Source organism: Bos indicus x Bos taurus, chromosome 21 (genome assembly GCF_003369695.1).
Source record: "Bos indicus x Bos taurus breed Angus x Brahman F1 hybrid chromosome 21, Bos_hybrid_MaternalHap_v2.0, whole genome shotgun sequence".
In the NCBI taxonomy this organism is placed as follows: domain Eukaryota; kingdom Metazoa; phylum Chordata; class Mammalia; order Artiodactyla; family Bovidae; genus Bos; species Bos indicus x Bos taurus.
Window position 1 is genome coordinate 27,826,941 of NC_040096.1, and position 22,913 is coordinate 27,849,853.

The 22,913-nt window shown below is 46.1% G+C and overlaps 1 protein-coding gene across 8 annotated transcripts in view; it reads left to right on the forward strand.

Moving 5' to 3' along the window:
- LOC113879511 overlaps positions 1-22,913 on the forward strand; it is an 89,761-nt gene that overhangs the window by 26,979 nt on the left and 39,869 nt on the right. For all 8 annotated transcript variants that reach the window (XR_003507354.1, XR_003507358.1, XR_003507359.1 and 5 more), the window contains exon 2: positions 12,229-12,847. Coding sequence is in view for 3 of the 8 variants with exons in the window: in XM_027521061.1 (XP_027376862.1) it covers positions 12,636-12,847 (212 nt within the window). In the remaining 5 variants the exon portion in view is untranslated. The remainder of the gene's footprint in view (positions 1-12,228; positions 12,848-22,913) is intronic.

Here is a 22,913-nt window from a genome sequence, read left to right on the forward strand (position 1 = left end):
TCCTGAGGCTGTGGACGTGGTGGGTGGCCGGGTTAGCACACAGGCCACCTCATCCCTTGGTGTCCCAGGCAGCTCCTGGCACAAGGTAATCATGCCCATGGCCCAGCACGTCAGGTGCCCGTGAGTTCCTCTTCACAGCTCAGCCCCCGGGGATGAGAGTCAGGACGCAAAGAGAGGGTGGGAGTGGCCAGTGTTCACAGAGCCCTTGGGCAGGTGGGCTGGTGGATGCCAAGGGGAGTGAAAGGGAAGCAGAGAAGGACCTGGACGGGGGCAGGTTGGGGATCTGGTGATGATGAGCAAGGGCAGGTAGCAGCAAGGGTTGAGGGCTGGTGACAGAGCAAGGACAAGGGGGGCCCGAGGCAGAGACGGATCCTGACTTGTCTTCCCACTCACTCTGGCGCCCCCTGGGAGCCCCCACCTTTCTGAGCCTCAGTCTCACCTCCTTCCTGTCTGAAATGGGCATGATGGCAGTGTGCATCTGACAGACAGGGATATTTATGCAGAAAGAGGAAGAAGTTGATCAATGGTCAAGTGCTGTTCAGCTCTTCCTGGCTGTGCCTGCAGGAGAGCAGGCTCCGGTGCACACAGGACACACCTGTGTGTGCCCGGCACTGGCCTCGAGGCCATCTGAGCCTGTGCCCAGTGTGCCCAGCCAAGGGGACAGCTGGGTCCTGCCTGCAGGGGTGTCAGAAGTGGTGTGGTCAATGCGGGGGACCTGGGCTGGGATCTGTCTGCTGGCACATTCTGTCTCCTTCCCCAGCTGCGTGGGCTGGGGCCTGAGGCTGCGTCCAGAGGGTCAAGCCCAGGTGCACTGGCCTCCGCAGGATGGCAGCGCCTCCAGGTGACCGCCATGGCTGGACTCACACATCACACAGTGGGTTTGTTGCCTGGCTCTGCCCACTGCTGGCTGGCTGGATGGAGTGTGGGGGCCCTGGGAGGGCTGCTTCCCAGAGGGCACTGCACTAAGTCCTGGAGCTACACCGTCCTGGGTCCTGCACATAAATCTCAGTAGAACTGAGCTGCTCTTCTGAAGCCACATAGGATATGGAATTGATTTTTTTTTCCATTTTATTGATGTGTAGTTGACTTACAAATGCTGTGTTAATTTCTGCTATACAGCAGAGTAACTCAATTATACACATGTATACATTCTCTTCATGTTCTTTTCCATTATGGTTTATCATAGGATGTTGAATGTAGTTCCCTGTGCTATACAGGTCTTGGTTATTGAGAATAGTGCTATTATAACCAGGTATATGTCCAGGAGTGGGGTTGCTGGATCATATGGCAATGGAGTTAGTTAAGGTGAAACCAGAACCTTCCTTAGGATCCTAAACTTTCTCAGATCACAGCACCCTTCATTTTGCCTTAATTTCACATAGTCTCCAGGACAAAAGAAATACCTAACAGCTCTGCTTATGAAATAGTTAGGCTGAATGATTTAGTATTTGTCCTAAAAACTTTGAAGCTGATTGCAAAGTAACATTGAAACAAATTTAGTTCATCCTCACCCACAGTTGCTCACTAGTGAAGGAGAGTCTTGTTAGAAGTGTTTGGGTACCACCCTCATTTCCTGGTCAGTGTTAACTTTTGTGTGGGACTCGCTTATTGGAAAAAATTTTCAATGCTTTGTATTTATATATTTCTCTTTTATTTAAAAAATTTTGAAAGTATGATAACACATTTACAGGAGACTTGGAAAATACAGAACAAAGTTATATATAGTTCCACTGTATATTACAATTTTTAAGTAGCTAAATTAAGATTTTTGGCTGGAGTTTCAATATCAAACTCTCAATAATTAATAGAATAAACATATAGAGCAGAAGTATATAATATACCTGAAAAGCACTATGAACCAATTCAACATATAATTTTTTTTGCACTTTGTCATATGTCCCTGGATCTGTTCCAGTGTTCCTAGTTTATAGCCTGTGAGAACTGGAATAAAATTTGTATCCTACTGTTTGTGTGAAAACTGTATAAATCACATGTATTCAGTGCTTTTTTAAAAAACTGTGGTAAAATACAACATGAAATTGACTCTTTTCACTGTTTTTAAGTGTTCAGTTCTGTGGCATTAAGTACATTCATGTTGTTTGCAGCCATCACCACCATCCATGTTCAGAACTCTTTAATCTTGTGAAACTGAGACTTTCTCCCCATTAAATATTATCTCCTCTGATCAGCTCTATTACCCAGAGAGGCCTGGAAATGGTGGCCTCACCAACAGCAGAAAGATACCCAGGCCCCTTGATGGTGGGTTTGAAATTCAGTTTTCTGCTAAAGGAAACTAGGACTCCTCGGAAAAATGGCAGATTCTGGGTCAAGAATAGGAACTGTACAAGTTATACCTGGAATATTTTGTCAGAGCAGAGGAACCTTCAGACCCACTGGAATGGTATTAAAAGGATCTGGGACTTGAAGAGACCAAAGATGGGACACTTTGGACATCAGCAAGAGGAAAAACTGCAGCAGATTGAAATGCATCTAAGAAGTTTAAATCTGGAGTTATTTTTTTTTAAAAATTGAAGTATAGATCATTTACAATGTTGTGTTAGTTTCAGGTGTACAGCACTGTGCTTCACTTATACATGTTATCTATTTTGTTTCAGATTCTTTTCCATTGTAGGTTATTAACAATATTGAGTAGAGTTCCCTGTGCTATACAGGAGGCCCTTGCTGATTATCCATTTTATATATAGTAGTGTGTATATGGTAATTCCAAACTCCTAATTTATCCCTCTTCCCTTTCTCCTTTAGTAAGCATAAGCTTGTTTTCTATGTATGTGAGTCTGTTTCTGTTTTGTAAATAAGTTTGTAACTTTTTTTAGATTCCACATATAAGTTATGTGTTCGTGCATGCTACGTTGCTTCAGTCGTGTCTGACTCTCTGTAATCCTATGGACAGTTGCCCACCAGGCTCCTGTGTTTATGAGATTCTCCAGGCAAGAATATTAGAAAAATGTGAAAAGTGAAAGTTGCTCAGTTGTGTTCGACTCTTTGCATCCCCATAGACTGTAGCCTGCCAAGCTCCTCTGTCCATGGAATTCTCCAGGCCAGAATACTGGAGTGGGTAGCCGTTCCCTTCTCCAGGGAATCTTCCCAACCCAGGGATTGAACCCAGGTCTTCCGCATTACAGATGGATTGGAGTGGGCTGCTATTTCCTCGTCCAGAGAATCTTCCTGACTCGGATCAAACCCTTGTCTCTTATGTCTCCTACATTGGCAGGCAGGTTATTTACCACTAGCGCTACCTGGGAAGCCCTGTATAAGTGATATCATAGAGTATTTGTCTTTCTCTGACTTCACTTAGTACGATCATCTCTAAGTCCATCCACGTGGCTGCAAGTAGCATTAGTTCATTCTCTTTATGGCTGAGTAATATTCCGTTGTGTATAGGTGCTACATCTTTTTCACCCATTTCTCTGTTGATGGACATTTACGTTGCTTCTTTGTTCTGGCTTTTGTAACTAGTGCTACAGTGAGCACTGGGGTGCATGTATCTTTTCAAATTAGAGTTTTCTGTAACTTCTGAATGATATTGAGGAAAAAAAAAAACCTAATTGGTCACCTTTGGAGAATGATTTTTTGAACTTTGGTAAATAACAGAAAAGACTGAATTGTTTGTCTTGCTTCCCTGTACGAGCTGCAGCACCGGGCAGCCCTGCAGCAGGTGAGGGGGTTTCTGTGTTCAGAAGGGGTCCAGCATGTGGATGCATGAATGGACACCTTGAGTGGTGGTGCTGATGCCAGAGATGTAGCAGAGAGTGGTGTCCAGAGCTCCTGCCTCTTGAGGAAGGGCACCACGTTGCCAGGAAAGTCGTTTGCCTCCGGATTCTAATCTGAACCCGACTCAGCCTCCATTTCCCACCACCAGTCTGTTGGAGTGCAGAGGTCAGGGGATGGTGTTCTCAGCTGTAGGGACAGTCATCAAAATCTCAATCAAGGGAAATGCCCTCCTGACAAATGATTCAGTGTCTGCAGTGAATAGATTGCAAAGGTAAATAGAGAAATAGAAGCCGATGGGTTGAAGGTGACGTAATCAATGTTGAGGGCTGGGTGCTCAGTGGAAAATGATTAAGGAGAAGTGAGGCAGTGATGACCACACAGGCAAGGTGGTCAGGGCACACAGGGTGAGGTCTTGGTGTCTGAGCAGCATTAGGGAGGCCTCGGGTGGCTGGCAAGGTCTATCTACCTGGCTGGGGTTGCCAGGGTGTTTAATAGCCATGTATCAGGACCTAGGTGGTGCTAGTGGTAAAGAACCTGCCTGCCAGTGCAGGAGACATAAAGAGACATGAGTTCAATCCTTGGGTTGGGAAGATACCTTGGAGAAGGGCATGGCAACCCACTCCATCCCCTGGACAGAGGAGCCTGGTGGGCTATGTTCTATGGGGTCGCAAAAGAGTTGGACACAACTGAAGTGATGTAGCATAGTAGGCTAAACTATTTGCCTTATGCTGTTGTTTTTTTGCTTGAGGATTATTTTGACAAAAAAAAAAAAAAAAAAGAGGTTCAGAAAGTCTTGAGGTTGGGCAGTCAGCTGATGTAAGCTTCTCACCTTCCTGCGACAATAGTCACTGCCTCTCATATTTTCTTAGAACTTTTATTGTAAATTTACCCATAAATATACTTGTGTCTTTGGTTCTGTGCTTTCTAAAGGGTATTGGAGTTTGTTTTTTTGTGTATGTCACTTTTATTCTGTTTTGTTTCCTGTAAGGAACTGTGTTAGGTCAGGTCCTCTGAGAAGCAGACCCAAGACAGGATTAAATATGTGTGGATGTTTTTGAGGGAGCACCCTGCAAGGAAACTGGGGAGGGGGAGTGTCCGAAGGGAGGGAGGGGGAGGGAGGAGGTGTCAGTTGCATCCCAAGGAAGGCAGAGGCTGAGATGGTTGGATGGCATCACTGACTCAATGGACACGAGTCTGAGCAAACTCTGGGAGATAGTGAAGGATAGGGAAGCCTGGCATGCTGCAGTCCATAGGGTTGCAAAGAGTTGGACGTGACTGAGCGACTGAAAACAACAATAAGGAAGGCAGAGCTGCCTCAATGTGCCCACGCAGGGCCCATGGGCATATAGCAATATGGATGGACCTAGAGATTATCATACTAAGTGAAGTAAGTCAGACAGAAAGACAAATACCATATGATATCACTTATATGTGAAATCTTAAATGTGATACAAATGAACCTATCTACAATACAGAAATGGACTCACAGATCCAGAGAACAGAGTTGTGGGGCCAAGGAGGGTGGGGGGAGGAGGGTTGGGAGTTTGGGGTTAGCAGATGTAAACTATGATATCTAGGATGGATAAACAACAAGGTCCTACAGTGTAGGCCAGGGAACTGTATTCAATATCCTGTGATAAACTATGATGGAAAAGAATATGGAAAAAATATATATAGACCTTAAATCACTTTACTGTGCAGCAGAAACTAATACAACATTGTAAATCAAGTATATTTCAATTATATATATAAGCAGAGACCCTCAACATGTTTGCCTACAGCCCCCACCACAGAGGTGGTGAACACTTTCCTGGCCCCGTACCTCCTAGGCCTTTTCTGAGGACCGGACCTTGCATTGGGAAAAAAAAAAAAGTGTTTTAAGGGTCCTGGTTAAAGTCCTGGAGGGCAGAGAAAGGCCTGGAGCATATCCTTACGGAAACACCAAGACACTATTTATTACACAAAAATAAGACACAGTTCGTGTATTTAATAGGGGAAGAGTCAGACGACATTTATTGGGACAGGAAACATTATATAGCCATTAAATAATACTTAATAGAGGGTTTCTACTGCCTTCTCTTCATGTTTCACTTAAAATGTTTCTCAGGACTTCCCTGGCAGTCCAGCGGTTTAGACAGCGCTGCCAATGCAGGGGGCCTGAGTTCAATCTGTGGTCAAGGAATTAAGATCCCATATACCGTGTGGTGCGGCTGAGAGAGTAAAAAAAAAATGTTTCTCCACTCCTTGTAGATAGTAGGGAAAAAAAGCGTTCATAGGATTGAGGCCAGTGTGGGTTGTTCTCCTGTTCACTCCTGTTCAAGCCCAGCAGTCAGGACCATCATTTCCAGTTTCCCAGGATGGGCAGGCCATCCATCTGTTCATTGAATATAATGCTCAGGGTCTGACAGTAAATGGAAGTCTGAATTGAAACAAGGACCTCCTGGCTTCATCTTTAATAGACTTTCTCTTACACCACAAGTGTGCCATAGGTTAATTCTGCAGACCTTCAACAATGAGACCTCCGTCCTGGGCAGCCAGCCTGGGTCCTTCCATTTGTATTCACGGACGAGAGAATGGTTTGCACCATCAAGCACTGGAAAAGCCGACAACAGCACTGTATTTAATGGGGGAAAACTTTGCTTTTAATTTTGGCCGTGACAGTTCTTTGTTGCAGCTTGTGGGCTTTCTCTAGTTGTGGGGCACGGGCTTAATTGCCTCTTGGCATATGGGATCTTATTAATAGTTCCCCAACCAGGAATTTGGAGAAGGCAATGGCACCCCACTCCAGTACTCTTGCCTGGAAAATCCCATGGGCAGAGGAGCCTGCTAGGCTACAGTCCATGGGGCCGCTAAGAGTCGGGCACGACCGAGTGAGTTCACTTTCACTTTTCCCTTTCATGCATTGGAGAAGGAAATGGCAACCTACTCCAGTGTTCTTGCCTGGAGAATCCCAGGGACAGAGGAGCCTGGTGGGCTTCCGTCTATGGGGTCGCACAGAGTCGGACACGACTGACGCGACTTAGCAGCAGCAACCAGGAATTGAACCCTAGTCCCCTACATTGGAAAGTGGGTTCTTTTTTGTATATAATTTTATTTATTTAGTTATTTATTTATGGCTGCGTTGGGTCTTCATTGCTGCATGGACTTTTCTCTAGTTGTAGTGAGCAGGAGCTACTCTCCAGCATGGTGTGAGGGCTTCTTCTTGCAAGTGCTTCTCCTGTTGCGGAGCACAGGCTCTAGGACATTCAGGCTTCAGTAGTTGCAGTTCCTGGGCTTAGTTGTTCCACAGCAGGTGGGATCTTCCCAGATCAGGGGTCGAACCTATGTCTCCTGCATTGTGCAGGTGGATTCTTTACCACTGAACCACCAGGGAAGTCTGTAATGGGGAAAGCTTAGGAAAAAAAAAAAAAGGTTCATTCACAGGGGCCAGCCAAGCCCTATTGGAGCCTGAAGCCCAAAGAAACAAATCAGTAATAATCAATCTTGTCTTGAACATTTTAATATCTTGTTCATCGTGGATGATTTTGCATTAATTTTTAGTTTTTTAAAAAAAGTCTTGCATTAAAATTGTATCTGTTTTGATTCCTGAGTTTTTTGCTGCTGCTACTGCTGCTAAGTCACTTCAGTCTTGTAGATGGCAGCCCAGCAGGCTCCCCCGTCCCTGGGATTCTCCAGGCAAGAACACTGAAGTGGGTTGCCATTTCCTTCTCCAATGCATGAAAGTGAAAAGTGAAAAGTCGGACACACTCAGTTGTGTCCGACCCTTGGCGACCCCATGGACTGGAGCCTTTGACACCCTGTTAAATCTTGCACCTGAGGTGAGGGTCATGCCTACCTTACCATGGACCAGCCCTAGTTAAAAAATAAGGGCATTTTCCTTAACAGATATTTGTTTTTTCCTTCTGACTCACTTCACTTTGTGTGAGTGCTCAGTCATTTCAATCATGTCTGACTCTCTGACTCTGTGGGCTGCAGCCAGCCAGGCTCTTCTGTGCATGGGATTATCCAGGCAAGAATACTGGAGTGTGTTGCTATGCCTTCGTCCAGGGATCTTCCTGACCCAGGAATTGAACCCCCATCTCTTATGTCTCCTGCACTGGGAGATTAGTTCTTTACCACTAGCACCATCTGGGAAGCCTGCATGACAGTCCTGTGCTCTGTGGTGACCTAAATGGAAATCCAAAAAGAGGGGGTATATGTAAACGTGTAGCTGATTCACTTTGCTGTACAGCAGATACTAACAACACTGTGAAGCAACTACAATGAAAATTTTTAAAAAGTAAAGGCATTTTCATTACTGGGAAAAAGTTTTTCCCAAAACTGGGAAAAAGTCAGGGATGCCCCAGTACCTCCATCATGTAACTGAAAGGTCAGGGCAGCCAGACAGAATGCTGGAAAAGAGAAATGGTCAACTATAAGTATTAGAATTTCAAAATGGGCTTTTAGGGCTTCCCTGGTGATCCAGTGGTAAAGAATCTGCCTGCTATTGCAGGAGACATGGGTTTGTTCCCTGATTGAGGAATATCCTACATGCTGTGGAGGAACTAAGCCCATGTTCTTCAATTATTGAGCCTGTGCTCTAGAGCCTGGAAATCAAAACTAATGAGCCCACATGCCTCAACTAGTGAAGCCCATGAACCCTAGAGCACATGCTCCCCAACAAATGAAGCCACTGCGATGCAGTGAGAAGCCCATGCACTGCAACTAGAGAGTAGCCCCTACTCGTTGTAACTAGAGAAAAGCCCTCGCAGTAAGATGCAGCACAGTCAAAAATAAATAAATAAAAAGACTGATACAAGATCAGAGTTTTTCTTTGTTTTTTTTTTTTTTTTTTTTTTTAATGTACCAGTAACTAAAGGAGATCAGCCCTGGGTGTTCTTTGGAAGGAATGATGCTAAAGCTGAAACTGCAGTACTTTGGCCACCTCATGTGAAGAGTTGACTCATTGGAAAAGACTCTTATGCTGGGAGGGATTAGGGGCAGGAGGAGAAGGGGACGACAGAGGATGAGATGGCTGGATGGCATCACTGACTCGATGGATGTGAGTCTGGGTGAACTCCGGGAGTTGGTGATGGACAGGGAGGCCCGGTGTGCTGCGATTCATGGGGTCGCAAAGAGTCGGACACGACTTAGTGACTGAACTGAACTGAACTGAACAGATATATAAGAGAAAAATCTGTTCCCATGGCTACAAAAACATATGTCTTAGAATAAGCTTCCTGTGTCTACAGCTATGTAGAAATCCACAGTGCTGTTGACATTTAAGGCTTGAATAAACAGGGAGACATATCTTGAGTGAAAAGACCTGATGTCATGTGTATAAAATGCCATCACTGTTGGACAGTATGGAGTAGGGCGTGAGATGATTTTTTCAGCAGACTAGCTGCAGTGACTTGGCCACTTGGATTTCTTTGTTGAGGCTGAAGAAGGAAAAAGCTTCTATTTTTTAAATGTGGACAGAGGTGGGCTGTTCTAGGCCACATCTTTTTGTTTCAGGGGACATGTTTGCACGCCGCTTGGTGGGCAGGAAGTGTTCACTCGGAAGTTCCTGGCCTGTGAGCTGTGCCACTGCCCCAGTTTCCAGGAATACAAACTCCCCATGAGAGGGACTGGACATGTACCCTTGGAGTGGGTAGGTCTGGCCACCATCTGTAACCTTGATTCGTTTTGTTTTTTACACAAATTCATTTATTTAATATAGATATGTATTTTCATAAATGAGTATAGTATTTTACAACCTGTGTATTTTACTTATTGTATTTTTCATGAAATGGTTGTAATCTTTTTAATGACTGTAATACTCATCAAACTATTTTATTGTAATGTACAAATTGTGTGTTATTGGACATTAAATAATTTTGCTTCTCCTTATTTTAAACAGTGTAATGGTGAGATGGACATCCTTTTTAGGCTATATCTTTGTGCATATACACGATTGTTTATCTAGTGTACATTCCTAGATTTGGAATTGCCAGACCAGAGGGCATACATCTTTTGAAAGGCTTTAAATTTCCATTTGCAAATTACTTTCCAGAAAGGTTACGCCTTTTAAAAATTATAACCGTTTTCATTTTTCTCCTCTCTCATCTCTTTATTGAACTGTAATTGCTTTACGATGTTGTGTTAGTTTCTGCTGCGCGGCAAAGCGAACATGGGAAGTCTGCTGTAAAGTGATGCTCTGTACTCTTGGTGCATCCTCATGGTCACCTGTGTTCTAGGAAACACTGGACACCTTGCCTCTCCCTGGGAGCAGGTCTCTGAAATGTTCCCATCAGTTTCAGGTTTGGGGCTGGGGTGATTGAGGAGGATGTTCAGACCCTGCAGGGTCCATCTCAGTGACAGTTTTCCTGCTGTGGGACTGCGTCTGGTGTGTGAGCTGCTCTGGGGAAGCACTGTGGATCTGCCAGCATCTAGCGATGCTGTAGAGACAAGACCACACATGAGCTGCTCACATTCTCTAGAGGATGGGAAGAGGGTTTCCACTGACCTCCCTTCCCCCAGGCACTCATCCTCCACTGTCTCCCCAAGGGGCTGAAAGAGAAATCCTGTAAGTCTTGTGCCTGCTGAGAATTGCCCAGGGATTCTATGGTTTGTGGGATGAAATGTAGGGTTCTGGATGGTGGGGTTCAGGACCTCCCTGGTTTGGGCCCATGGGATCTTTGCAATGCCCTGCAGTACCATGACCTGTACCCCTGAAGTGGCAGCTACATCCCTTGCACCCTCCTGGGTTCCCTCTTGTGGTGGCCCACAGTGCCGTCCTCTCTCTGGTGTCCCCTCATCCTGGACCCCTGCCACATCAAGCCTACGAGGCTGGGGCTCACATCCAGTGTCTGTGTGGCACTCAGCCTGGACGGTTCCTGGCAAATCCCGTCAGTGGTGTTGTTTGGAGCAAAGAGGAAGCAGAGGCTTGTGTGTGCTGGGAGTCAGAGGGGAGCGGTAGGGAGACTGGAGATGGGCTTCAGGGGCAGCAGATTAGACTTGGAAGGGCAGGACACCTCCTCCCTGGCTTCATGTTTTTGGAATGAAGGCTTCTCTTTTTCTTTTTGAGAGTAAATAACCTGATCTTATGACCATTGCCTCGGTCACCTGGGCTCTTCCACCTAGGAACCATCTTCATTAAGTCATTAGTGAGATGGCCAGCAAGCACATGAAAAGATGCTCAGCATCACTGATCATGAGGGAAATGAAAATCAGAACTACAGTAGGGTACCATCTCACACTGGCCAGAGAGCCCATTGTTAGACAGTCCACAAATAATAAATGCTGGAGAGAGTGTGGCAAAAAGGAAACCTTCCTACACTGATGCTGGGAATGTCAATTGGTGCAGCCACTATTGGAGAAGGCAATGGCACCCCACTCCAGTACTCTTGCCTGGAAAATCCCATGGATGGAGGAGCCTGGTAGGCTGCAGTCCATGGGGTCTCGAAGAGTCGGACACGACTCAGAGACTTCACTTTCACTTTTCACTTTCATGCACTGGAGAAGGAAATGGCAACCCACTCCAGTGTTCTTGCCTTGGGAATCCCGGGGACGGGGGAGCCTGGTGGGCTGCCGTCTATGGGGTCGCACAGAGCCAGACACAACTGAAGTGACTTAGCAGCAGCAGCAGCAGCCACTATGGAGAACAGTATGGAGATTCCTTAAAATACTAAAAATAGAGCTATTATATGATCCAGCAACCCCATTCCTGGGCTTATATCCAAAAAAGACACATGTACCCTGTTGTTCAGTACAGCACTATTTACAGTAGCCAAAATGTAGAAATGACCTCAATGTTTATCCACAAATGAATGAATAAAGATGATGTGGTACATATATCCTATGGAATATTACTCCACCATAAAAAATGAAAGGATGCCACTTGCACCAATATGGATGGACCTAGAGATGACCATATTAAGTAAATGAAATGAAATAAAGACAAATATCATATAATATCATCATATCTAAAAATGACATAAATGAACATATTTACAAAACAGAAACAGGTTCACAGACATAGAAAATAAACTATGATTACCAAAGGTGAAAGGGTAGGGAGAGGAATAAATAGGGAGTTTGGAATTAACAGATACACACTACTATATATAAACTAGACAATCAACAAAGACCTGTGGTATAGGATGGGGAAACATATTCAATATCTTGTAATAATATATGATGGAAAAGGATCTGAAAAAGAATATATATATATATATATATACCTATATGTATATAACTGAATCACTCTCTATATACCAGAAACTAACACAGCATGGTTAGCTAACTGTATGCCAATTAAATAAAAGAGAAGTCATGAATGAGCAGGGAGTTGAGGGGAAGCAGCATGTGTCCTGGGGAGTCACCAGGGTCCCCTTTTCCTCCTCCAGCCCTGGTGCCCTCATGTCTCTTTGGCAGGGCATGCAATGGTCCTGACACCGGAGTCAGCTGAGGTGGGGTGTCCTGTCATCTGAACGGGCCAGGTTCTGACTCTCCTGTCATCCTTCCTCCCTGCAGTGGCTGCCGCCTGGTGACAATGGCCGTATGAGCCCCACCATGGCCCACTGGAAGCGTCAGAGCACAGTGAGCAGCCTGCTGGACCACAGGGTGAGACCGGGCCTGGAGCCCAAGAGCAAGGACGTGGAGGAACTAGCCCTGGAAGAGTACATGCCCACTGGACTGGAGCTAGTGGCCCTGTGGCCTGAGAGGCCGTTGCCTGCCCAGAAGGGCGGCCCTGATGGGTACTTTGGCTCCAACTAGAGTAAACAACACCTCGGAGGAGGAGGACTATGACGAGGGCTGCCTGAAGAGGAGGGCATCACCTATTACATCCGCTACTGCCCCAAGGACAACAGCTACCTGCAGGGGATGGACTGCAACAGGCAGGGCTACTTGGCCCACCTAGAGATGCCATCTGGAGATGGATGAGTGCCAGGAGGTGGTGGAGGAGTGGACAGAGCCAGGGCCAGCGACTCCCCAGAGGTCTGCCCACTTGCCAAGTCTGGCCGTGGCCCCAGCAGACACAAGGGCAGGCCCAAGTTGCTGAACCTCCCTCGAGGCCAAGCACCCTGCCGATGCCCAGAGGAGCTTCAAGACCAGGACCCAGGAAGAGAGGCCTAAGTGGCCCCAAGAGGAGGTAAGATTCTGGCTGGCCCTGGGGAAGCGGAGGGAGGGGGTGAGAGCAAAGGTGTCTGTGCAGCCCGCAGGTCAGAACTCGAGCCAGCTCTCCACGTGTTCAGTTATATGTGGACTTCCTTACCACTCCTGTTCACCCATTGGATGCTTGTAGTAAATGCTGAGGCAATCTTGTTGAGGCTGATTGGCAGCCAGGGCTCCCAGCAGACACCCAGCTCCACAGCAGAGCTTGGGTCCTTTCCCTGCTTGCTCTGGATCTGCTCGGGTAGGGGTGGTCCCTGAGACTGTTGTCCCTCCCCAGGTGGTTTCAGTCAGTCACAGGCATCTGGTACTGCTGGCAAGTGCAGACAGCAGCAGCCAGTGGTTGGGGCAGCCCAGCAGCGAGGGGCAGTGACTGAGTGCATTTCACAGGGGCGGTTGAATCTGATGACACTTCTCTGAAAGCTTGGGGCCCTTGGTGTGATTGGCAGTTCACTGTGAATAACCATTTTGCAAATAATTATTTGGAAGTTTGACAGTCTTGGAGAAGAAATGCATGCTAATAAGGCCAGTAGATTTAAGCGTAATCTACTTTTTCTTAATTATAGCAAAGTAAGTGTGTATTGTAATAAAACACTTTTGAAAAGCTGCTTTTCAAAATAAAACTTACATGTGTATAAAAAGAAGATATGATTATTATATGCATATGAAGGAACTTCTATTTGACTAATTCTGTGGACAAATGAGAATGAACTGCTTTAATATTTTTTTTATTGGGGTATAGTTGCTTTACAATGTTGTCTTAGTTTCTGCTGAACAACAAAGTGAATCTGCTATACGTATACATGTATCCCCCTCAATCTTGAACCTCCCATCCCGCCAGCCCACCCCTCTAGGTCTTCACAGAGCACAGAGCTGAGCTTCCTATGCTGTACAGCACCTTCCCACTAGCTATCTGTTTTACACAGGGTAGCATATGTACCTTAATGCTACTCTCTCAATTTGTCCCACCTTCCCTTTCCCACTGTGCCCACATGTCTGTTCTCTACGTCTGTGTCTCTATTCCTGCCCTGCAAAAAGGTTCATCTGTACCATTGTTCTAGGTTCCATACATATGCATTAATACATAATATTTATTTCTCTTTCTGACTTCACTCTGTATGACAGACTGTAAGTCCATCCACATCTCTACAAATGACCCAATTTCATCACTTTTTATGGCTGAGTAATATTCCATTTCATATATGTGCTTTTTTAAAGCCTTCATGAACATTATTTTTTCCCCAGAAGAGTTCATAAATTTGAGAAGTTTAGATCGTGAGAGCTTGTGTTTGGGCAGCAAGTCCTATTGACTCACTGTTAGATTTATGGAAGTTCCCTTTGATGTCTTTTGTTTTTTTTTAAAGATTGTTAAGCATAAGTTGACTTCACTTTCGGGGTGTTCCTGTGATTCAAGGCAGTTCTGTGTACACTGGGGCTTTGAGCTGTAAAGAAACTGCTGTTGCATTAGCGGGTGTGGGGCAACCCCCCTCCCTATGAGGGTGGTGGCTCCAGAGTTTCTGAACTTAACTTGCCTTCCTTCAGAGTTCACTCTCCCACCAACACCACTCCCGATCTCCTGGCCTGGCTGCATCTGCAAGCCCTCCATGTGGCCCAAGAAAGTTGCCCTTGTCACGTGCTAAGCCCTGGGGTGCAGAGATGAAAGTGACTTGAGCTTGCATGGAGAACCTCGTTCTAGAGGGAGAGACTCTCCATCCATCTGGGTGGGGCTGGGTGCTTAGTGAGGCACCTGCCCAGCCCATGAGTCCCAGGCAGGCTTCCTGGGGACAGGTTCCCTTGTGGGTGATAAATGGGGAGGCCTGGAACTTTGAGGGGGGCTTTGGGGAATCCATCAATCAGGTGGGCTGAACATAGAGGTCGTGGGTGTCCTCAGTGTGCAGCGGGATCTGGGGTTGTGACAGGGCCAGGAGAACAGGTGGAAGTGAAGGACCTGGCTTGAGGATGGTGACGAGAGAGGGACAGAGCTGGGCCATCAGGGGGCTGGGAGCCTTGAGAGGGCTGAGGGGCAGGACATCGGGAAGGCCCTGAGCATCTCAGGTGGATGGCCAGGGCAGAGGCTCCTGAGTGGGAGCACCAGGGGGTGAGTGGGCAGCGTCTATGAGAACAGGTGCCAAGGAAGAGGGTGCCTGCTGTGTGTGGAGCTGGAATTGCACTGCTTTGACTCGAACAGCACAATGTGTCAGCAGTGTGTTTCCAGGGCAGATTACAGGGAACAGAGAGGTGGGTGGGGGACTGGGGCACGGTGCTTGCCCCCCTGCATCTTCCATCCCTGAACACCGTCAGCATCCCCTACATATTCCAGGAACTTGAGACACATCCCAGGGGATCGGTTATTCACATAACATTCCCCAGGAAGTTCTGGGTTCCATAGGAGAATATGTAGCAACAGCTTCTGTTCAGAGAGAAAGACCACATTGCTGAGCATGAGATTGGGAGATGGAACAGCGTGACAGAGGCAGTCACGGGGTTTGCACCCCAAAGCACTCAGATCACGGTCAGTGCTAATTGGTTACTAAGAAAGGCACGGCCATGTGGTGATAGGAAGCTAACCAAGAATAGCTTCCAGCCCTGCATTAGAGCATGCCACGGACAGTTTAGAAAGGCTGAGAAGGGGGTATGGCACAGGAGGGTGCCCCAGGAGATGAGGGTGGACTCCAGACCCTGCCAGGACCACTGTCAGCCTTCCCAGGAGAAAAGCTTGTCTCTCCGCCAGAGACCAAGCCCAGGCCCAGACTGCTGGAGTGAACAGATGCTTGGATTTGGGCTTGCCGGGTCCCTCCAGTTCATTCCAGCAGCGAACAGATGGTCCTCTTCAGGAATGGTGACTGAGCTGGCCGTGCACTGTCCTTGGTGCTGATGCACCACAGAGTCTGCCCCTCTGCTGGCCACTTGCACTGCGCTGGGTGCAGCAAGGCTGGATAGGTCAGGGAGCCTGATCTAGACTTTGGATGAGGGGCTATGGCTCAGGACAGTACTGGGGCACCAGGTCAGCTTGGGGGGATGTTGCTGTTGGCTCCCCTAGTGGCTCAGATGGTAAAGCATCTGCCTACAATGTGGAAGACCTGGGTTTGATCCCTGGGTTGGGAAAATCCCCTGGAGAAGGAAATGGCAACCCATTCCAGTACTTTCGCTTGAAAAATCCCATGGACCGAGGAGCCTGGTAGGCTACAGTCCACAGAGTTGCAAAGAGTCGAACATGACTGAGTGACTTCACAATCAGCTGTTGGGGGCATTGCCTATTTACCCTCCTTGGTCAGTCCTCCTCTCCATCAGCCTGAACGCTTGCAGATGGCCTCAGGTTCTGCCTCCATTGCCCATTTTGACCTCTGGTGCAGCCCTGCCCTGCCCTGCCCCTGACCCCTCCCACTTAGACTTTGGGTCTCATGCTTCCCTCAAAGTAGCCCTTGGTGCCAGCTGGGAGGCCTGTATCCCCACCCTTAACTCCCAGAGCCTCAGGTTTCTGACTGTGAATGGTTATGCTCTGTTGAAGACTCACCCACCCCAGTGTCTTCCTCAGAAGGGCTCAGACCCAGACCACCCCCACCAGAGCCAGGTCTCTGGTGCTTCTGGGGTTCTCTGGCTGCTGCATCTACTTCTTCCTCCTGTGTGTGTGTCTGTCAGCTCAGTTGTGTCCAACTTTGCGACACCATGGACCCCGTGGACTGTAGCCCCCCAGGCTCCTTTGTCCATGGGATTCTCTAAGTAAGAATACTGGAGTGGATTGTCATGCCCTCCTCCAGGGGATCTTCCCCACCTAAGGACTGAACTTTCATCTCTTATGTCTCTTGCTTTGGTAGGTGGGTTCTTTACCTCTAACACCACCTGGGAAGGCCATTTATTAGAACCAATTTATTCAAATGAGTGTATTTTTCGCACAGGTAAGTTGCCTTTGCCCTCAACAGCGGCCCCTGCTCCTGGTGTTTTGTGTCCAGCCTGTGCTACCAGATAGTGTTCTACTCTCAGGGCTCCATGAAGGACAGGTTCGGGGGTCCCTGCCACATTAGCATATTTCAGTTCACACATTTCACTCGCCTCTCCCTACCCAGTGGTGAACGGTAGGAATTCCAGTGGTTGGCACTGAAACCCCCTCACCGGAGTTACTTCATGAGAGATGTGTCCTGGCTATCTGCGTTGGCTGTGAAAGTCAGAGGTAACCCTGGCTGGCATTTTATTTGGAGGTGTGCCTGGCTGCTGTGCCATGGGGAGGGCACAAAGGGTTGAATAGCATCTTCCTCTAAGATGCCAGGACCCCACATCCACATGGGCCTCCAACCATGCTCATTTTGGACACTGTGTCGCCTGCTGTCAAGCCCCCCACCCCAGCTGTGAGATGAAGACGTGAGCACCAGATGGGTTCTCCCAAGGAAAATCAGCAGAAGCCGTACCCTGCCTCTCTGGAAACAACCCTAGCTGTTTATCATGAGATGCGGTTGCATGGTGATGAGAGGTCCAAGGGATTTAGAGGAAATGTTGCTCCAGAGGGAAGGGTCCAGGCTGTGGAAGCTTTGGGGAGAAGCCGCCCTTTGACGTGGACCTGAGACCTTGTGTCGCCTGTGGTCACTGCATGCTGTGGCCCCATGCTGAGGTGTTGGGGTGGGGGTGGGATGGTGTGAGGCACTGATGTCCAGCCAGCCTGGGTTCCCTGGCCAAGCCCAAACTGCGTCCCCCAGAGGGGGGATCTCTTCCATTTCTTGGACGCACCCAACACAAGGCAGGTGGCAGTCCTGGAGGTTTCTCCACTGTGTATCTGGCACCTTGATGAGAGTCTGTTACCCTACGTGATGGTCCTCTTCCTGCCAGAAAAGTTAGGATCTAGCCCAAGCAGTAACATTTGTGGAAGGAGTTCTTAGTTCTTTCAGGCTGCTAAACCAGAGTATCATAAACCAGGGGACTTAGAAACAGCATGCATTTATTTCTCTCAGGTCTGGAGGCTGTTAAGTCCAAGGTTAAGGTGCAAGCAGATTAGGTGTCTGGTGAAAACCTCTTTCCTTAACAGCAATCTTCCTTTAAAAAATAATATCTTAAAAATAACGTTATTTATTTATAAGTAAGTTTAAGTATAATGTATACCTATGTAACAAACACCTTCTTCCAACAACATGAGATGACTCTACACATAGACATCACTAGATGATCAGTCCCAAAATTAGATTGATTATATTCTTTGTTTCCAAAGATAGAGAAACTCGAAACAGACAGCAAAAATAAGACTGGGAGCTGACTGTGGCTCAAATTTTTCTTATGGCAAAATTCAGGCTTAAATTGAAGAATGTAGGGAAAACCACTGGGCCATTCAGGTATGACCAAAATCAAATCCCCTATGATTATACAATGGAAGTGACAAATAGATTCAAGGGATTAGATCTGATAGAGTGCCAGAAGAACTATGGACAGAGGTTCATAACATTGTACAGGAGGCAGGTATCAAAACCACCCCCAAGAAAAAGAAATGCAAAAAGGCAAAATGGTTGTCTAAGGAGGTCTTACAAATAGCTTAGAAGAGAAGAGAAGCAAAAGGCAAAGGAGAAAAGGAAAGATATACCTATCTGAATTTAGAGTCCCAGAGAATAGCAAGGAGAGATAAGAAAGACTTTTTAAGTGAACAATGCAAAGAAATAGAGGAAAACAACAGAATGGGAAAGACTAGAGATCTCTTCAAGAAAATCAGAGATACCAAGGGAGCATTTCATGCAAAGATAGGCACAATAAAAGACATAAATGGTAGAAGATATTAAGGAGAAGTGGCAAGAATACATAGATGAATTATTATACACAAAAGATCTTCATGACCCAGATAGCCACAATGGTGTGATCACTCACCTAGATCCACACATCTAGAGTGTGAAGTCAAGTGGGCCTTAGAAAGCATCATTATGAATAAAGCTAGTGGAGGTGATAGAATTCCAGCTGAGCCATTTCAAATCCTAAAGATGATGCTGTTAAAGTGCTACACTCAGTATGCTAGAAAATATGGAAAACTCAGCAGTGGCCACAGGACTGGAAAAGGTCCATTTTCATTCCAATCCCAAAGAAAGGCAATGCCAAAGGATGTTCAAACTACCACACAATTGCACTTATTTCACATACTAGCAAGGTAATGCACAAAATCCTTCAAGCTAGGCTTCAACAGTATGTCAACCAAGAACTTCCAGATGTACAAGCTGGATTCAGAAAAATCAGAGGAACCAGATATCAAATTGCCAACATTGGTTGAATCATAGAAAAAGCAAGAGAGTTCCAGAAAAACATCTACTTCTGCTCCATTGACTACACTAAAGCCTTTGACTGTGTGGATCACAGCAAGCTGGAAAATTCTTGAAGAGATGGGAACACCTTACCTGCCTCTTGAAAAACCTGTATGCAGGTCAAGAAGCAACAGTTAGAACCGGACATGCAACAATGGACTGGTTCCAAATTGGGAAAGGAGTACATCAAGGATATATATTGTCACCCTACTTATTTAACTTATATGCAGAGTACTTCATGTGAAATGCCAGACTGGATGAAGCACAAGCTGGAATCAAGATTGCCGGGAGAAATATCAATAACATCACATATGCAGATGACACCACCCTTCTGGCAGAAAGTGAAGAGGAATTAAAGAGCCTCTTGATGAAGGTGAAAGAGGAGAGTGAAAAAGCTGGCTTAAAACTCAACATTCAAAAAACTAAGATCTTGGCATCCCGTTCCATCACTTCATGGAAAATAGACGGGAAAGCGATGAAAACAGTGAGAGACTTTATTTTCCTGGGCTCCAAAATCACTGAGGACGGTGACCACAGCCATGAAATTTCTAGCTCCTTGGAAGAAAAGCAGTGACAAACCTAGACAGCGTATTAAAAAGCAGAAACATCACTTTGCCTACAAAGGCTCATATAATCAAAGTTATGGTTTTTCCAGTGGTCATGCATGGATGTGAGAGTTGGATCATGAAGAAGGTTGAGCCCTGAAGAATTGATGCATTCGAATTGTGGTCGTGGAGAAGACTCTTGAGAGTCCCTTGGACGTCAAGGGTATCAAACCAGTCAATCCTAAAGGAAATCAACCCTGAATATTCCTTGGAAAGACTGATGCTGAAGCTGAAGCTCCAATACTTTGGCCACCTAATCCGAAGATCGAACTCATTGGAAAAGACCCTGATGCTGGGAAAGATTGAAGGCAGGAGGAGAAGGGGACGACAGAGGACAAGTTGGTTGGACGGCATCACCAACTCAATAGGCATTAGTTTGAGCAAACTCCAGGAGATGGTGAAGGACAGGGAAGTCTGGTGTGCTCCAGTCCATGGGGTCGCAAAGAATAGAACACTACTGAGTGAATGAACAACAACAACTGTTATGCAGAACATACAAGTAAGCATATTGAAGATGGCCTTGAGATCAGGTACATATACGAACAACATGAAGGGATACACAAAGATTTGGTTCGGCCAGCTGAAGCTATCCCATAGTCATATACGGATGAGAGTGTTGGGCCATAAAGAAGGCTGAGCACTGAAGAATTGATGTTTTAAACTGTGGTGCTGGAGAAGACTCTTGAGAGTCCCTTGGACTGCAAGGAGATCAAACCAGTCAGTCCTAAAGGAAATCAACCCTGAATATTCATTGGAAGGATTGATGTTGAAGCTGAAGCTCCAATAATTTGACCACCTGATGTGAAGAACTGACTCATTGGAAAGGACCCTGATGCTGGGAAAGACTGAAGGCAGGAGGAGAAGGGGGTGACAAAGGATGAGTTGGTTGGATGGCATCACTGACTCAAGGGACATGAGTCTGAGTAAACTCCGGGAGATAGTGAAGAACAGGGAAGCTGGGCATGCTGCAGTCCATGGGGTCACAAAGCACTGGACACAACTGAGTGACTGAATAACAACAAGCTCAAGCTGTATTTTTTCATCAGCAATTGGGAAAATGTTTGCTTTAAATACAGGTTTTTTTCTGTTTTTTAATTGGAATGTAATTGCTTTACAGTGCTGTGTTAATCTCTGCTGTTCAGTTCAGTTCAGTTCAGTCTCTCAGTTGTGTCCGACTCTTTGTGACCCCATGAATCACAGCACGCCAGGCCTCCCTGTCCATCACCAACTCCCGGAGTTCACTCAGACTCACATCCATTGAGTCAGTGATGCCATCCAGCCATCTCATCCTCTGTTGTCCCCTTCTCCTCCTGCCCCTAATCCCTCCCAGCATCAGAGTCTTTTCCAATGAGTCAACTCTTCACATGAGGTGGCCAAAGTACTGCAGTTTCAGCTTTAGCATCATTCCTTCCAAAGAAATCCCAGGGCTGATCTCCTTCAGAATGGACTGGTTGGATCTCCTTGCAGTCCAAGGGACTCTCAAGAGTCTTCAACACCACAGTTCAAAAGCATCACTTCTTTGGTGCTCAGCTTTCTTCACAATCCAACTCTCACATTCATGCATGACCACTGGAAAAACCATAGCCTTGACTAGACGGACCTTTGTTGGCAAAGTAATGTCTCTGCTTTTCAATATGCTATCTAGGTTGGTCATAACTTTTCTTCCAAGGAGTAAGCGTCTTTTAATTTCATGGCTGCAGTCACCATCTGTAGTGATTTTGGAGCCCAGAAAAATAAAGTCTGACACTGTTTCCACTGTTTCCCCATCTATTTCCCATGAAGTGATGGGACCAGATGCCATGATCTTCATTTTCTGAATGTTGAGCTTTAAGCCAACTTTTTCACTCTCCTCTTTCACCTTCATCAAGAGGCTTTTTAGTTCCTCTTCACTTTCTGCCATAAGGGTGGTGTCATCTGCATATCTGAGGTTATTGATATTTCTCCCGGCAATCTTGATTCCAGCTTGTGTTTCTTCCAGCCCAGCATTTCTCATGATGTACTCTGCATATAAGTTAAATAAGCAGGGTGACAATATACGGCCTTGACGTACTCCTTTTCCTATTTGGAACAAGTCTATTGTTCCATGTCCAGTTCTAACTGTTGCTTCCTGACCTGCATATAGATTTCTCAAGAGGCAGGTCAGGTGGTCTGGTATTCCCATCACTTTCAGAATTTTCCAGTTTATTGTGATCCACACAGTCAAAGGCTTTGGCATAGTCAAAAGCCATACAACACTGTACAACAGTGTGAATCAGTTGTATGCATACATATATCCCTTCCCTCTTGAGCCTCCCTGTGACCCTCCACTCCCATCCCACCCCTCTAGGTCATCACAGAGTGCGGAGCTGAGCTCCTTGTGTTATACAGCAGCTTCCCACTAGCTATTGTAGTGTGTATATGTCAGTGCTACTTTCTGAATTCTTCCCATCCTCCCCTCCCCCACCTGTGTCCACAAACCCATTCTCTATGTCTGTGCCTCTGTTCCTGCCTTGCAGAGCTCTTAAGATATTCTTTGTATCACTGATGATATCCAGTTTCTCTACTATGTGTATTGGTATTGATTTGTCTTTATTCTGCTTCATTCACAAGTGCATTTTTACTTTGAGAATTCATATCTCTCTTTGATTATATAGAATTATTAAGTATCTCTTCAAATATTTCTACTGTTACTCCATCTGGTCCCTTTTTCTTTAGCTCAGGTTTGTTAGAACATCTGAAGCTGTACACCAGATCTCTTAATTTCACTCTAGTATATTTTTTCTGTCTCCGCCAGTCCCTGCTGTGTGCATGTGGCCTCAGATGCCAGTGGAGTGTTGTCCACAAACTTGCACCAAACTCTTGTTCAACAGGCAACACCAGGGAAGCATAGTTTATCACCTAACCATTGAGAAGAGCCTATTTCCCTTCTTATAACCCAAAGGTTTATTAGTTTGGGAAGGATTAGGTCACCTTTTGTATTTCTATAAAATAATTATTTAGGGTACTATGTAGTAGGTTAAAAGTTGTTGACCTGTATATACTGACATGGAAAAATTGCTAAGACATCTTAAATAAAAAAGGAAACACAGATAATGCATACAATAGACATCATGTGCACCTGTACACACACACAATGTGTGTGTGTGTATATATGTATACATACATACACACACACACATGTACAGGTGTACATGGCAAC